The following is an 18,907-nucleotide window of genomic DNA, read 5'->3' on the forward strand; positions in this document are numbered from 1 at the left end:
AGATTTAAACATTAAACATAGATCTGGCCTTTTTTTTCTCTTGTTTTCAGATCGTGTTTTTTTTTCAGGGATTCTGTGTTGGTAACTCTAAAATAGTTGATTATACAAAAGGTTTAAATTGTTTTTTATTTCATTTTATCTTAGTTTTTTGTGTACATCTGTAAACATTTTAAATTATTTTCTCCGTGTTTTTCTGGGATAATGTGTTTACATAGCAAATGTTATGTATATTCTCGTATTATATAGTTTATTTGTTGTTAAATACATTTTCTAAGATTATGAGTTGCTTGACCTTAAAGTTGCTTAGTGAGTCAAAAGTTGAGCAGAGTGAAAAGAATAAACGCTATTATAATTTATTCGGATAAAAAAATACAATTTGGTACATTTCTACCCCTTAGCTGACGTTAACCGAAGCCATGCCAACTCGAAATCTGATTGGCTAAACCGATAGCTTTATCAAACATTGACATTATGCCTCAAGAACTGCAAACTTTCGGGCAGATTTTTGACCCTGGCAACTAATCGTACCTGAAATGTGATTGGTTAAATGGTTTAATATGAAAGCACACAGCTAAAAGCAGCGCAACTAGGGGGAAAACAATCAAAGGAAGCTGACAGACAATTTGAAATGATCTAATAAGTATTCATAGGGAAAATATAATTAAACTACATAATTCAGATATTGCTTTAGGCCAGCAGAGACGGCCCATCCACTGCTATGAGGACTATAACAACAAGATATTGTTATGTGCACCATGAAACTGATACAAATATATTGCATGGTGAGTGTATGACTATGGTAACGGGATTCTTAATGATGTAAAATTAAACGTTCTTGTAATTATGAAACAAGTGCTCCAAAACTTAAAATAAATGTTTAAACAATGTTACAGACAGCGGAATTGTCATCAAGAAATGGCCAATTAAGCTCCCCCGTGTGATTCAAATTTGCCAAAGGATTAAAAAGCAGTAAAAAATGTACAATACTTTTTTCACAGAATCTTGTAGAAAAGAAGTGTCGCAACGAAGCTTGCATACTTTATCTTTATGGAATTGGTGTTTTTGCACAAACACATGCAGAAGTGCAACAAACAACAAACCAAAAAACAACATTCTATGAATACTGTTATACAAAAGACATTGTAATCATTAATGTTTAGAAGCCCAAAAGACAACACAACAGACAATCACAACAGACATGGCTATTCTATCTACTGTATATCCTACTGAGGAACAAAAATCCTTAAAATCTTTGTAACAATTAGTTTCAGCTAATTGAATATTATAGCATTGTTAAGAGATTAATTATCTTTTTTTCTCACTCTCTGGCTGATAATTGTGACGTCATGTTTTTCCGTTTTGGTATTCAAGGTATTCGATTTGATCTCGTTTTCACACTATTTTTATTCACTGTACCAGCGACGAATGTTAGAGAAAGGAGAAAACAAAAAGTCGTCCTGAAAGATATTAATAAACACAAAAAGGACGATAGGGGAAACATCTCTTTTGTGTATCTGATAATAAATCTCTCTTTGAAGGACCATAAATAAATGCATTGTAAATTTAATGTTGGTATCGAGTACATTGTCCACATTGTAAAGATTTTTTTTGAATCATGGCCGCACGCACTCCACAAGTTTTGTCACTGTCAATGCTTAGTTTGAGTTTAAAAAAAGGTAAACCTAATTGTAATATGAATACACGAGTAAATATGATGAATAAAATTAAAAGGAAACAAACAAACATGAGGTGTTCATCTACATTCAATTTTGTACATAGTGTTACGATGATAGTCATCAGATTTTTTTTTTTTTTTGACAAAGATATAACACACATTGTTTAGACACAAGGCTGACTACCCAAAGGCAATGATTTTTATTTGTTCCTTTATTTCTCATACTGCTGTTTGTCTTTCACCATAAAGCTTGTCCAGAGACTTGACGGCTCCGTGCCGCCTGTCTTAATTCATTACACCTGCAGACAGAGTTATTTCACCCGAGCTGTGGCACCAATACTAATGAACCAGACGGCTAAATAACAAGACAGGAAAAAAACAAAGAAAAAAAACGTGCACAAGATGAAATTTGCTTGGTTGGTACCGTTCAAAGTCTCTAAGTTATGCAAACACACCCTATGCATCTCATCCCAAAATGTCATCAAAAGTCACAATGGCTTCTGTTTGAGATGTAAAGTCATCAAACTTCACGACCAATAAAGCTTATTTTGCGCGAAACCCGAAAGTGATGAGCTCAGAGCGCAGATGTCACGTTTAATTTGGTCGTCCTGATAAAGCCGAGACAGAACGATTCTCTGAAACTCGGGCTGCTCTATTGAGCTGAGTAAGGTTTGTACCACTTCGACACCTTTACTGTGCTACAATTGTGATCGATCATTGAAATAAAAAAAAATTAAAGTGAAATTCTGGTCCCCCGTGAACATTAAAAGTTTTAAAATATTGATGACCAATGTGTTTTGGTCTGTTTCTGTGGAATATTTTGTGTAGGTATACAAATATTTGAATGGATAGAGCAGCAACTACAACCCGCCAGCCAGAACAGGCTCACTCATAGATTTAATCTGGCCCGCAAGACAAAGCTGAGGGAAGCACAAGATAAAAAAATGAGCCATATGCAGTCAAACAATGACCTGCTGTTTTAAATGTGTGCACCGGGTGTCGCCAAAGCTAAACGCTACTTGCAGAGGTGTATTTGCAGACTAACATTTATCAACCAGAGAACATTTGAGTAAACGTCCATCCCACTGTCATTTTACTTATAATAGAAGTCATACACTCACAGCTTAAGACAATATGATTGCATTCACCTGGATTGAAACAAAAAACAAAAACAATTAAAAATAGCGCATGGTTGTCTTTGCAAGCGTTAAAAGAAGCTTTAGCTTCTTTCTATAACGAGTATGAAAACTGACAGCAAAGTTTCCAAATTCAGGTAAACAGTTTCATTAAAACTATAAACACTGTGAACATTTTAATAAATAACTTAATACAATACTACATTACAGGTATATGTTCATAAAAGTACTACGAATAAAAATGCATTGTCATTTTGGTCTTTCTTACCCCGTCCCCCTTTGTGTGCCCCCGTTAAAACTATATTTTTTATTGTGCTAATGGCCAACATTCAAATAGCTGGCTACATTTTCTGTACTTGCTTTTTAAAAAAATCAGTTTTAGGTCGTGCTTTCTCTTTAAAAGTTCTTGGATCACTGAGGTACTGCTATGATACGCAAGGTTGGCTTTGCAAACTTTGCCAGTAGCCTCTTTATTCCAGACTAAGATGCTCCCGAACTTTAGAAGTTTTAGTAGGTGTACTTGATGTTGACACTGTAATTTCTGTATGTCATTACCAGATAAAATTTCATCCAATAAAACACTTCTGAAGTAGCCCTATTGCATTGGACTTTTAAATGATCAAATTTAGTGCTTGCAAAAGGGAGATATTACTTTGCTACTTTTAATGAAACATTTTATTTGTAAAACTATTTTTTTGCATTTCTTGTATATGTTTAAATCCCAGTTATATGAACTGGTCCTTTTCAAAACAAATAGACAATGAAAGATCACTTGTGCCTGTGAATCAGACGAGGTATCGGATTTAAGACTCCTGCATACACAAAATAATAAATACATCAATCAGCCATTTTTCCCCAGCCCACCTCCTGTGCATTTTTTTTCAAACCAATGTAGCACACAACTTAAAAAGTTTACCCATTCCTGAGCTAGATGTACTGAGGTTTCGTTGTTCATTTTACTCAAATGGTTAAAACCCAACAAAAACCACAAAGCAAAGACCTTGAAAAGAGGGCAGGGAGTGTAGGGAGTGTAGGGAGGCAGGGGGGCAACATGTCTACCACTTTACTAGATCTGCTCAGCAATTTGATCTCCAGTGCAACAGCTCACACTTTGATTGACTGTCGTTTTCTAAAGTCAGTACCAGACTGAAACCGGCCTTTTTTTATCCTGAGGCTATCAAGAAAACAGCCAGCACTGTCATCACAGGTCGGGTGCCAATCAAACTGGGCAGCCTGCAAATACCTCGGGCGCCTTTTCTTTCTAGGACGGACGAGAGGAAAACAAAAAACAAAGACCAAAAAAAAAACTACTAACAACTAGGGCTGCAACTAACGACTACAGTATTTTAATAGTCGCCTAGTCACCGACTATTGAAACAATTAGTCGAATAATTAGAAAATATTTAGCTTTGAGTTGATTAAATTGCGTGAAAAATGATCATAACTAAAAGAAAAAAATGGGTACAAAGAAAAATACATCTTTTATTCAACATACTGCGGATTCGTATGAAAATGAAATAAAACCAATTAGGTGCACTGCTGGGTCGGTAGAGACATAAATCAATGAACAAACTTATGCCCATTTTTTTAGGAATAGGCAGATAAGTATGAAATTAAAATCAAGTAAACATGTTTTATCCTTGTAGAGCAAGAACATGTTTATTAGCAGCAGTAGATCAGTAAATAAAACAAATATGTGCATTTGTGAAGTACATTCAGTCTGTAAAGAAAATGAACCCCTTCGATGGTTGCAACAGATTACTCAATATTGAATTGATTTATCTTTAAAACAATTCTTGTTGTTTGATTTTTTTAAAAATCTTTGACAACTGTCATTTGAAAAGCTCATTTTTTACGTCTTGTTAAAGCATAAAAAGAGTATTTTTCATTTGCAAAATATGAGACTTTTTCAATGTTAATAAATTCATAATCTTCAGAAATGTAATGATTGAGTGGCATTTATGAAAGTGATACAATATTTGAGATGCACCTAATTAATTAGAAGTTGTTATTAACTCATAACCCTAACTCCGATTACAAAATCTAACACAATAAATTAACACCTTTTTCATTATTACAAAGCATATTCATTTATATTGGATATAATCCAAATGAAACATTACAAAACTTAATTGAGAATAAAATGAAGAAGACACAGAATTAGATGAATTGAAGACAGGGAATAAAAAACTAGAAGAATCAAAACAATTGGAAGAAAAATAATTATAAGAAAAACAATTTGAAAAAAAATTATAAGACAAAATGAAGAACTTGACAAAGAGTAATAAGTAGTAGGAATTAGAAGAAGAATTAAAAGGATTACAAATGACAGAAAAATAAAAATAATTAATAGGACAGTAAATTCTAAAAACCAGAATTACAGAAGTAACATTAGAGGACAGTAAAGAAGAATCAGAAGAAGGGAACAAACATGAGTAGAATTAAAAGAAGACGATCGTAATTGTTATTGGATTTAACTAATTTATTTGAAACATAAAAACAAAATTGCATTGAGAAGATAAAGAAGAAGGGAAAGAATTAGAATTATATGAAACAGGAAAATAACAAGAACTAGGGAAGGTAGGTAGAAGAAGAAATAAAAGAAAAAAATTGAAGATCAATTAGACAAAGAATTTGAAGAACAGAAGAAGAACATAAGAACATTTAGAAAAAGACTTAGTCAAAGAAGAATTATAAGTAAGAATTAGAAGAACTTAAAATCTGTTTTGATTGCCAATGGATTTGATTAATTCACTTGAAACATAATAGAACTTTGATTGCATTGAGAAGAAAATAAGACCAATTAATTTGAATCACATGAAATAGAAGAGTTAAACAAGTAAGAAGAAAAAGAACTAGAAGAAGTCAAGTCAAGTCAAGTCATTTTTATTTGTATAGCCCTAAATCACAAAGAGTCTCAAAGGGCTTCACAGATTGTTACACTATATTACACAGACTATTTTCAACCGACAAGAGGAGTAGGTTATTCGTATGCAATAGAGTAGAAGTGAGTTTTAAGTTTAGACAAGAGAACGGCAATAAATAGAAGATTAGCTGGAGAGCTACGAGCCGCAAGCATGTATCCATGCGCAGCCAAGAATTAGAATGATTTCAAAATCAATTAAACAAAGCGTTAGACGAACAAAAAACTAGAACAATTAGAAGAAGACTTAATCAAATAAGGATTACAGGTAAGAAATGACTGTATAATAATTTAAATTTATTTCTATATTTAAAACATATAAATAAAATTAAATTTAAATAAAAAAGAAGACAAAGACTACAATTACATGAAGATAGAGAAGTAGGATAATTAAAATAATTTCAAGAAATATAACTAGAAGAATATATTTTTAAAAAGTCTTAGAAAAAAACCCAAAAAGAATAAAAATAAAATTGTTGCAGGAAGAATTACATGACAATTTTGAATTAGTTGATGTGTGAATTTCCCTACGGGGATGAATAAAGTATCTATCTATCTATCTATCTATCTATCTATCTATCTATCTATCTATCTATCTATCTATCTATCTATCTATCTATCTATCTATCTATCTATCTATCTATCTATCTATCTATCTATCTATCTATCCATCTATCCATCTATCCATCTATCCATCTATCTATCTATCTATCTATCTATCTATCTATCTATCCATCCATCCATCCATCCATCCATCCATCCATCCATCCATCCATCCATCCATCCATCCATCTATCTATCTATCTATCTATCTATCTATCTATCTATCTATCTATCTATCTATCTATCTATCTATCTATCTATCTATCTATCTATCTATCTATCCATCCATCCATCCATCCATCCATCCATCCATCTATCTATCTATCTATCTATCTATCTATCTATCTATCTATCTATCTATCTATCTATCTATCTATCTATCTATCTATCTATCTATCTATCTATCTATCTATCTATCTATCTATCTATCTATCTAAAGAAGAAGATTTAGAGGAAGAAGAATAAACAGAGAAAGAAGTAGTATGAAAAAAAAGAAGAAGAAGAAAAAAGAGGGATAATTTAAATAAAAAACTCTTGGACTTTAGACCAGCAAAACAAATGTAGCTTCCAGGAATTGCTTGCAACTCAAAAAATTAGCTGCAGAAAAAAAATATTAACACGTGGAAGTCTTGCTAAACTGGATATGTGTCCAATAGGCTGAAATGCTATCTGGTCAGACGTCTCTTCAGTTTTCTGCAAGCTGAGTTTAAAAGTAAAGATAAAACTTCTATTTGTCCCGTTTAGCACTTATGCTCACTTTTCTTTGACTTGATTATTAAATTATATTCTTTCTGTTCTTATTTTGCAGTGTTTCAAAATTATGAACTTGGAAATACACTTGATTACATGTGAATATACATAAGGTAATAATAAAGAAATGGTATGAATACAGTTTACAACCATAAGACCAAAATACATATAGACAAAAAGACAAGGCGAGTCACTGCTGGTAATTGGTGCGCCATAAAGCAGAGTCCTGCTCATTAATAATGCACCCAGTCTGCATGCAACCGGACCCGAGAAATGGAAAAGATTCACTGTCTCATCTTTTAGATTTTTAAAAGAGTTCTAATAGAAATATTTAAATTACCATATTTATTTATGCATGACGCGCATTTTACTGTACCCCAAGTCTGGGTGCATGTTATACACAAGTACATTACCATATTTGAGCAATGATTGATGAGTCAAAATCTATTGCTGACCTTAATTGCAGAACATTGGATGCAACAGGATTTTAACTCAGATCACAGCGGTGAACGCACAGAATTTTAACCACTAGACCACTTTGGTTATAGATGACAAAGGAAAAGGCTTTAGATTTAATCTCATCATCACACTGCTTTTACTCGTTCCTCGTTGTAGAAGGTTGAAAGGGACCATACTGTGAGTAAAGGTAGTGTGATGATGAGATGAAATGGAATGCCTTTTCCTCAATTTTTTATAAAACTAATGGTCTAGTGCAGGGTTCAGCAACAAGCGCCTCTGGAGCTGCATGCGGATCTTCATTAGTGCCTCCCTGGTGCTGTTTCAAAAATGTTTTATAATGGAAAATGACATGGTTTCTGTAGGAGGATAAACATGACACACACATTCTTGACGTTTTCCAATGAATATAGAATAATGGAGTATACATAAAATGTATGGGGTGCCTTCCTTGTAAGATTTATATAAAGCTTTTAATTATGTACTTTATTTTTTACCCTAATATGGCTCCTTCAACATTTTTGTTTGCCAACTCTTGGTCTAGTGTTTAAGACGTGGTGCTTTTACAGCTGCAATCCGGGTTCAAATCCCATTGTGCAAAAATGGTCATCGATATTAGACGACTCGTCAAACTTTGTTTGAATATGGCAATGTACAAGCCGGGTTGAGAATTGCTTTTTAATAACTTTGCAACACAACATTTGTGACATGCAATTCTTCATTTGTGCTGAAATTTTATATTGGTTTTTCATCAAAAGTTAGGGGTGCACTTTTGACTCAAGTGTGCGTTATACACAAATAAATACAGTGAGTATAATTATTAAAAAATAGTGGCATGGTAGAAAGCATTTGTAATAGAGCATGAGGGGAAAGAGTTCTACCAAAACAACGGATTTCCTCAAGTACTAATAAACCATTCTTTTTGTCTTTTTCTGCTTTTTGGATTGGCATTAGAACTGTATCTAAAACGAGCCTTTTTTTACATTTACCATTTTCAGGCTACACTAATAAAAACCAGGAACAAGCATGAAATCACTCTCTACCATATATATATATATATATATATATATATATATATATATATATATATATATATATATATATATATATATATATATATATATATATATATATATATATATATATGTATATATAGTAGTGTGATTATGATATAAATTTAAATGCCATTTTTCTGTATTACCTATAACTTTAGTAGTCTAGTGGTTAATAGTTGGCGCTTTTACCACCGCAATCTGGGTTCGAATCCCTTTGCAACCAATTTTGTGCAAATGTGGTCACCGATAATATTCAACTGGTCAAATATGCTTGCTCAAATATGTTAATTTACCAACCATGTTCAGAAATGCCTTGCAATAATTTGGCAACACAACGTTCTGGACTGAAAGAAGAAAAGGCATTGTGAGAAGTTTTTTGGTTGTCATGAAAGATATAAATAAACACATGGCTGCACTTATTCAAAAGCGTGACACTTGCAATGTCAAGTCATGTTTATGGACCTTAAACATAAGAAGTCTCAAAGGGCTGCAGCGATTGAAACAAAAAGTTACTCTGATTTTTCATCAAAAATTTGGGTTGCGCATTATACACAAATAAATACGGTAATTACAATTGTTAAGAAAGTGTGATTTAATAGACGGCCATTTTCTTTAAATTGTCCAATGCTTGGCCATATTTTAAGATATAATATCTAAGAGCCTGACCCGAACCCAGCCCTAAATTCGCCAAAATAATCCCCCTCTCTTGTGTCATCACAAATAAAATGTGAAAATTCAGGTTTTCTTCGAACTCGGTCCATCAAATCGAGATAATTTATCGGACTCGGGCTGGACCGCGTTCGTGTTCCCGAGATCGCCCGTTCCACTGATTTGCGGATCGTTTTCTTTTCATCCATAATTCACTCGCAGTCGCAGGCAGCCAGCAACGTCCGACCAAACAATGGGCTCCACACTTCCACCCTCATCCTCCCCCTTATGTTCCCTCCCTTCATTTTGCCTGGTTAACCCGGCTGTGAGGTGAAGAAGAAGTGAAGTGAGCAGACCAAGCAGGGTCATGCCGAGATTCCCATCAATAATTCATCGGGCTGCTGCTGCCTCTGCTCTTGTGTTCAATTCCCAAGACGATCACATAATACCCAACACACACACACACAACCCCCTCTCCAAAAGACAGAGAGAGAGAGACAGATTCAAAAAAGGTAGGAGGAGGTAAGCCAGGGCTGGGCAACTATTTGGAATCTCCGGCCGCATTGGGTTAAAAAAAATTGCCAAGGGGCCAATCTTGGAACCCCATCCTTGTTTTTCATCTATAGATAATATATATATGCTGATATTTACATGTTATATTTCTTTATATCTTGTTTCAAATAGATAAATATCATCAAATTGCATTTAGGGTGCTCACAATTATAGCGAAATCATGTATGAAGTCCCTGGCTCAAATAATAAAATTGCTATTTACCGTAGTTTTGTAGTATTACTGGAGTTGTATTGTTGTTTTTTTATTGTTGTTATATTTTTGCAGTATTTCAGCCCTGCAACTGGCTGGCAAGCAGTTCAAGGTATCCCCTGCCCACTGCCCGAAGATAGCTGGGATGGGCTCCAGCACCCCCACGACCCTGGTGAGGATAAGCTGTGCGGATAAAATATGGATGTATTTCTGCAGTCGTATTTTTGTAGTACATATGTAGTATTACTGTAGTTTCATTTTTGTAATATTTCCATATCAGTATTTTGTAGTATTTATGGAGTATTTTTGTAGTACTTCCAAATTAGAATATTTGTAATATATACGTAGTATTTTGTAGCATTACTGTCGTTGGATTATTTTTTGCAGTTTTTCTTTCAGAATATTTCGTAAGAAGTATTTTTGTAGTATCTCTGTCGTAACATTTCTGTATTTCTATTTTTGCAGTATAAATGTTGTTATATTTATGTATTAGTATTTTTGTATTATGGTATTATTGTAGTGGTATTTTTGTTTTATTTCTGTGGTATTTCTGTAGAACTTTTGTAGTATTTCCGTAGCAGTATTTTTGCATGATGCAATTAGTTTAATATAATTTTATTGTAATTTTATTTTGTAGTATTTTTGTCAAAATATTTATGTAATTGTATTATGGTATTAAACCAGCTCGGTGGACTTGGGGGTATGGCGCCCGCCTCGAGACTGGGAGGTTGTGGTTCCTAAGACTTAAACATTGGTACCTGTTGCCTCCCTGCTTGGCGTTCAGCATTAGGGGTTGGAATTGGGGGGTTTGGTCACCTAATGACTCCCAACACTTCAGTTGGGTTGAGCGAGGGGGCTGGGAATCCCCTCCTCTGTATCAATCTCCCAAAAAGAGTCAGAAATGACTCTAGCCACCTCCCACTAGGGGGATATGGCTGCGGTATATATATATATATATATATATATATATATATATATATATATATATATATATATATATATATATATATATATATATATATATATATATATATATATATATATATATATATATATATATATATATATATATATATATATATATATATATTACTATAGTGGGGTTTTCTATAATTTATGTAGAAGTATGTTTTTACTATAGTACAATTTTTTTATTGTTTCTGTAGTATTTCTGATTTTTTTGTATTATTTCCATGGCAGTATTTCTGTAATCTTCTTTTAATATTTTTGTAATATTACTGTTGTATTTTTGTAGTATTTTTTTTTTAAATATTTCTGTAGTAGTATTTTCATGTAATGGTAATACTGTAGTGGAATTTTGTAGTATTTCTGTAGGAGTACTTTTACTAAGCATTTCCATTGTAGTATTTTTGTAGTGTTTCTGTAGTCCTTCTGTAGTTTTTTTGTAGTATTTCCACATCACTTTTTTTTAGTATTTCTTATAGGGTATGAATATTTATTTCAAAAATTAGCTCAAACTTACTTTTTTCTACCGCAACGACTAACAATCTGGGTTCTGGTGTGCTAACCTTTGACCTCTATCAATTGGCCGTGGCATAGTTGAACTAGAATTTGTAGCTCCCTGTTGTCCAATCGCCATTTGAAAAGTCATATCTCTCGAAAGCAAATGCAATGAAAGTTTATTGTAATCCTTGCGCACAATAATAGGCACAGCTGAACACCTCTTTTAACAACAGTGACCCCGAGTGCATCTGCAGTAGCCCCCGATGAACTTGTTGTGTTACTTCATCAACAAATTGTGTATGCTTTGGAGCCACAGATATACAGTAGTAATGAATTAAATTGTGTTGATTGTCATGAATAAACCTGAATTATTTCCCTATAATATTTACCCCTATTTAATTCACAAAGAAATGAAGAACTAAACCTGGCATTAGAAAAAAATTTCATTGTATGCGTATAATACCTAAAAATAAACCTACCCTGACATCATAAGCATTATTCATTATAAGCATAATGAAAACAAAAATCTTGACAAATGTAACACTCATTTCAACAAATATATAAATAATGTTAATTATGTTCAACTATCTTTATTTTACATTGCCACTCAATTTGCACACTTTCGGGCCTAAGTGGACCAGCATGGAAATAGAATCAGGAGGAATAAAGGAAGTTATACATTAAATCATACAATATTTACCATATAGGTTGAAAAATTTACTTTTATAAAGAAGTAAATTGTCTGGTATTGAAATGGTAATGCAATTCAAGTATTTTTTTACTGATCATTTTGCAGATCAGTTTTTTGATTTAATTGCTTTTATGGTCATTTTCAACACTAAAGTGAACATTTTTTGCAACAATATTAGACATGGCATTCCAGGATAAACACATAATAAGACTTAAAAGAGAACAATAAGATAAAGGATGTGAGAATAATTAGTCAAAAATATAATGGGTAATGATTGAAGACGGGCCCAAATTGTAGTAATAGTGCAATGAAAATAGTGAATCATTATAATAGTGCAAAAAAATTTGTGCAATAACAAAAAATTCCCAAATAACTCAGTAAATACAATTTGAATACCCATTATTCTATACAAGGGCAAGATATCTATTTTTCAGTTTAGCACACTTGTCTAATTTGGTGATGGCCTTGGGGTGAGACTGCCTCTGATTTTATGTGATAGTTTATGTAGTTATGCTTATTATTTACTCCAATATTATTGTTTTTTCTTCATAACCAAATAATTAGCATAGGGTTTTGTGATTGTTTGGAGATCAAACATTCAGTGGAGTATTTTATTTTTTCTGCTTACTTTGTTTTATTTATTTATTTGAACACACATCATGCTGTAATTATCAAAAAGACTTTCTATTGTCCAATTATATATTAAAAAACAATGATGATGAAGAAGAGAGCATGGACACTATAATACAGAAGTAACCAACCTTTGTCAAGAAAAGAGCTTTCTTTTGGCTATTTATTACTGTGAATGTTTATTATATTAATACAAATAAAAGAAAATTCTTAGATGTCTTTTCCACATCAAATTATTGCATTGTTCTTTTCAAGTTTTTGATAAGTTTAATCTTCTTGTTTCTGTTTTTAATATTGGAAACCTACAAAGGACACTAAAAAGGATGCAATTTTCCTTTCTGTTCATTATTCTTACTATTATGCAGTGTTTGTATTATTGTCACTATTGAGCAATAATGTTGCTGTTCTTTGATTTCCACACCCTTCAGGGTAGACATGTTTCATTCAACCTACGAGATTTCATACAAAAGAAAGGGCCCATGGGAGAACTTTTACAACATATTTGGAATTTTGCATCATGGGGGGGTTTGTACAGTCCTCTCATGTTCTACTTGCGAATTCAAAACTCATTGATGTCTTCTCTCCTTATTTTGGGTGTTTGGATTCCTTGACTACTAGAATTGTTGAGGCACCGTTTTCTGTGGTGTGTCTTGGGAAAGTAAAGCCTGGTGGCGCCCATCCCTCTCCGGGCCAAGAAATGTGTACTTAACTTTAAACCTATCATTCATTATCATTTGGTGGTTAAGATGTTCAGATTTTTAGGGTTTTGTGTTAGTACTGCTATTCAATTGTGATTTTTACAAGTTTTTTTTAACATTTGACATTACATACACTTTTGCTTTAGTTAATCTTTACTGATCTAATTAGTTATCGAGCATGAGCAGCTTGTGAATAATCATTAGTACATTGATTTATTATAGTAATTATTAACTGCACTTTTCAAAATGTACTTTGGGAAAAAAACTTCAACAGTAACTAACTGTATTACACATGGCAGACACATGCTTCACAAAGAGGCATAATTAATGCTTAACAAAGGTTTTTTTCAACAACAGATCCAAAATTGTTATTTCCGCCACGAAAAAAACTGAAAGAGAGGCGATGATTGTCCCATTTATTTAACTCCTCAAAAATGCCTCAGTTCAGCACCACGTATTCTAACGTTTACTGACCACATAGTCTAAGTGTGGAATATATTTTTTTTAACTTTGGACAACAGCAACATGTGTCACGCTTGCAAGCATGTAGTCACATATCGCATGAAAGTGCCTTGCCTGTTATTCCTCAAACCTCCTTCTTTCACTCAAGGCATTTCCTTTTAATCTATACAATCAACCGTCAGCAGTCAAAAGTGAACAACCACTGCCACGGGTCGATGGAAACAAATCAAGGAATCAAAGCTCGGCGCACTTGTGTAAAGATTGTCTCATCCCGGCAATTTGTTGCTTGATTTTCAACACATTTCCAAGAACTCCTCAAGCAGTCAAACCCATTCAATTATTTTATACCTTTTACTTAAGAAAACTGTTGGACCAAATCGGAGAATGTTCATAATGAAGCTCATCAATTTTCCCAGCAATAACATCTTCATTTTGTTGGTTTTTATCAAAATTAATCTGGTTGATGTTCCATATCTGTAATTCAAATTGTTGTAAATGAACCAATTACAAGTGTACTGTATATTCAAAACTATTTTAGTTTTTTCCCCTCTATTTCTTTCTTAAACATACTTTCAATACCATCATAGAACTTTGTTTTTGAGCACAATGCAACCAGTCAATTTAAGACAAGCACCATCACGAAAAATTATTGGTAAAAATGTTATTTTAAAATATAATCATAATAATATAATAATTCAATCTGTAACAAACTTTCATATATATATATAACATTGTGAAATAAATGCATTTTTTGACATTATAGCAAGTGTACCTTAAATAATTTTGCATTTACAGTATTTTATATATGCTAATTATATTTCTAGGGAGGCAATATTTAACTGAATTTTACCGTTGATAGACTTCCAGTTGAATTTAATTTTTTATTGTATACGATGTAGCAAATAGAAAAAAACACAACTCTGAACTAATCACGCTTTAGGTAATATTTTGATGTGCATTTTTTTCTAAGTCAAAATGTTTTTCAATAAACAGGCCTTTATCAAATGCATGCTGTGCTTATTGGTGAGTAAGAATTTACAACAATTCTTTTCAGACCTGTTTTTAAAATAGCAAATTAATATACTGTCTTATTTATTTAGAGCTTATTTTCTGTTGTTTATTTTCTATGAAAATGAAAACATGTAATACAGTTTAGCTTTATCTACTTTACGCATATTATTATTAGTTGCAATGTCTCCCACCACTTTATTTTCAGTCCAAAAAGTGTTTTTTTTTTAAAGAGGTAGGTGCAATGAACCTCGCCTCAACTGAGTGCCCATAAGAAAAATGCTTGTGCAGCACTCCTAAACCTCAGCAACATCACTCAAGCCTCCTTTTGCTGCAATTTACCACAGCAATTGCGTCCCTTCGACAATATATTTATAAAACATAGAGAAAAAAAAATCACCTGAACCTTATGTCAGGTCCCTACTGCAGACAATGGAGGATTGATATTGGTTCACAAACAGGGTTCCTCACTAGAGGGGGCCCCTCACACACTTAAGTGACAACCTTGCCCATCCCCATGACCCCCTCAATCAAGTGCTCCCCCCCCCCCAAAAAAAAACACCTATCCATCTATCTATCTATCTATCTATCTATCTATCTATCTATCTATCTATCTATCTATCTATCTATCTATCTATCTATCTATCTATCTATCTATCTATCTATTTCTCTGGTTGGCTAGCCTGATGGCTAAATAAATACTTCAGATGGAAAGAACAATGTCTTCTTCTTGTATGATGCAATATTCTCGTAGTACTTATGTACCAAAATACGTGTTTAGTTATTAATACTGTTCAAAATGGCAAAAACAAATTCTGACGCAAAACTGAAATGATGCAAAGCCCTGAACAAACTCCGCTAACTGACTCATCAAACATGTAACGACTATTTCAGGTGTGAGTTTGCCTAAGCAAACATTGTGAGGGGGCAAAAATTGCCCCCTGCTCGGTAGGTTACAACATTTGGCCTTCAAAATGGGCTTTATGTTGTTCCTCTTTTACCCCTGGGGGAACTTTTGAATTTAAAATGAATTTTGCCCAAAGTATCCATGTTGAAATAATTCAAAGTAATACTTGAAATATTTAATTATTTGAGGGTCAAACCATAAACCTTTTTTTTTTTTCCAATTCGAAGGGTACAAAAATCTCGTTTGTAAAAAAAGTACCAAAAAAGTACCTTATTTGTACACTACTGAATTGGGTCAAAAGGAGCTTGTACACCCAACAAGTACTTCAAAATGTATCCTTTTGGTTAAATTAGTCCAGAAAAAAACTAACTTTGCTTAAAACCCGAATAATGAGGTCAAAGATAACTCTTTAAAACCCAAATCGTTGAACTTTTTGTTTAAAACAAGCCCAATTTATTTTGAACCCCAAAATGTTGTTGCTGATCTATAAGAACCTGAAAAAAATGTTTGTTTTATTATGCCTCCATGTGTTTTAGTGATCGTGTGTGTTTGGAGGGAAATCCTCTGACCTGGTCATTCCTCATCGATCTCCCTATTTGTTGATCAATAATGCTAAATACTGCCTTGTGATTCCAAATAAATATATTTTCGGTAGGGGAGTATATAAAATAAACCACAAAAAAAATAAAAAATCTTAAGTTACCGCATCAGTAACATCAAGGTACAATATTCTCGCAAAATATTGAAAAGCCGTTGAGCCACGAAAAAGGATATAGAAAGATTTAGATGGTGCCTTTAAAAATGTCTCCATTTTACTTAACCCATTTTACTTAAAGTTTGAATAGTATTTTTTTTGTTTTCTGATCTTTCTTTGTGCGGGATGCTGCTGTTTTTATGTTTTGATTTTGAATATGACTTCTCTACATGGAAAATGGAATAGGGGTAGGCATTTAAAGGCTTAGGTTTCACCCTCCTTCATTTAGTCACATGTTTATGTATTGTATAATTAATTGTATTGTACAGTTACTATATGTCATAAAAGTTTGTTTATTGTTTCTTTTGTAAATTCATGATTTATGTTTTTTTAGTGCTGTGCCTGAATAAAAAAAAAACACACAATACAATACCTGCCAGTCTAAGTGTCGACATCCTCTGAAACTCAGGCTCCTGCAGCCACTTCCACATGCGCCTGAAGGTCTCCCGGCCCGACTTTAGTTTACTCCAGGGTTTGGGGTTCCTCAGCAGGTCCGACAGGGTCCCCTGGGAGCGACACAAGACCCTCTGGGCGAAGATGGCCTGAGGAATGCTATACCTCTTGAGCTCTGCCGTGATCCGCTGCGCCACCTCTTTGGTGTTGATCTCCTCCAGTTGGCCCGATTGCGTCCCCGAGGAGGAGGAGGGCGGCCTTTCCCTGGCGGAAGCCAACACTTGGGACGGAGAGTGGAGGTGAGGGTGTGAGTGGGGGTGCTGCCCCGTCGAAGACGGCACGGGATGGTGGTGCATCCCGTTCAAGTGCGACTGCATCATCCCGCCCGTCGGGGCACCCAGGCTTCGGTGCTGGTGATGGAGGTGCTCCCCCCTGGTGAGCATGGAGGAGGTCGGATCGAAATTGAGCATTTTGTCGTGCGAAGTAGCCGTGCCGTAATTGTGGAGCCCCTGCTGGGCGTTGTGGAGGGAGCCCAGGCCGTTACCGAGAACAGGGGAGAGACTTTGACCCATCCCTGACATAGGGTCCTTGTGGTAGGGATTGTAAAGGTTGTTCATGCCAGGCAGTCCGCGCTCGTCCCGCATCAGGGTGAAACTCCCGCTGACGTTACCGGAGAGTCGCTGGTGATGATGATGGTGATGGTGGTGGAACTTATCGGACACGGTGGAGATAGGGGGAAGCGGTTGCAGCGGGGTTAAGGTGGTGTAAGTGCCGCTCATCCCCATCCCGGGCGTGGACGCATCGCACGGCACACTCATGGCGTGGTGCAGCGGCAGCGAAAGATCCGGACGGTAGTCTGCACCGCTGTCCAGGATGCTCGCCATGCCGGACATGCGGGACGAGGCAGCGGCGGCAGCGGCCAGGTCTTGGTGGATCCGCAAGGCAGCCGCCGCTGAAGAGCCGCCACGGCCGTGATGAGGGCTATGACTGCTCATAAGCTCCGCGTCAGGGACCACGGAGCTCACAGCCACCCCGCCGTGCAGGCTGCCGATGGCGTCCATTGTCATGTCCGTGTTCATAGCGTAAGCGTCCAGGTCCTTGGCCAGGCATCGATAGGCGTTAGTGTAGGCAGTCTTCATTCATCTGTCGTTAGTCCATCAGGTCGAGCGGAAATATTTCTCCTTCTTCTCCTGTTCCAGCGCGCCGGGATGGGTCAGTATCTCCCCCTCCGCTCCGTTCTCTTTGTGTTTGTCCCGCATCCGAATCGTGTCGGTCTCGATCACACGGGCCTGCGCGGCGGCTCCCCCATAACCAGCCCTCTCCTCCTCCTGCGTTGCTCTGCTCCTCGGACGGGAGCTGTCCACGGTCCCCCTAACGAACCGCTCAACCCAACCTGCTGCGGGAGGGGGGCCGGGAAAGGGCCAGCGCGTGAACGGGGCGGAACCTTCCTTGACGAATTGGACTGTTAACCAATCAGAGTGAGTATTGGGACCAAGTGGGAGGAGTGAGTGATGTCAGTGAAATACATCAAATTAGTTTACACACGCACACACACACACGCACGCACACACACACACACACACGTACATATATACGTATATATATATATATATATATATATATATATATATATATATATATATATATATATATATATATATATATATATATATATATATATATATATATATATATGTATGTATATATATATGTATGTATGTATGTATGTATATGAGTATATTGATAAAACATACATGTCTACCTCCACGGCTCCATTCATTCCCCTGTTGTATTTTCCCTTACAAAATACAAAATAATCTTACACCATATTTTTTTGTTCAAACGTGTTTATTTATGTAGTTTAACATGTTATATCGTACATGTGTTTTAT

The 18,907-nt window shown here is 35.1% G+C and overlaps 1 protein-coding gene across 1 annotated transcript in view; it reads right to left on the reverse strand.

Moving 5' to 3' along the window:
- Positions 1-18,340, reverse strand: part of onecut2 (one cut homeobox 2) — a 34,845-nt gene extending 16,505 nt beyond the window's left edge. Inside the window, exon 1 of the mRNA XM_088356029.1 lies at positions 16,997-18,340. Coding sequence (XP_088212155.1) covers positions 16,997-18,155 — 1,159 coding nt within the window. The 5' untranslated portion in view covers positions 18,156-18,340. The remainder of the gene's footprint in view (positions 1-16,996) is intronic.
- Positions 18,341-18,907: the final 567 nt, after the last annotated feature.

Source organism: Urocampus carinirostris, chromosome 16 (assembly GCF_059441175.1).
Source record: "Urocampus carinirostris isolate Australia breed hairy pipefish chromosome 16, RoL_Ucar_1.0, whole genome shotgun sequence".
In the NCBI taxonomy this organism is placed as follows: Eukaryota; Metazoa; Chordata; class Actinopteri; order Syngnathiformes; family Syngnathidae; genus Urocampus; species Urocampus carinirostris.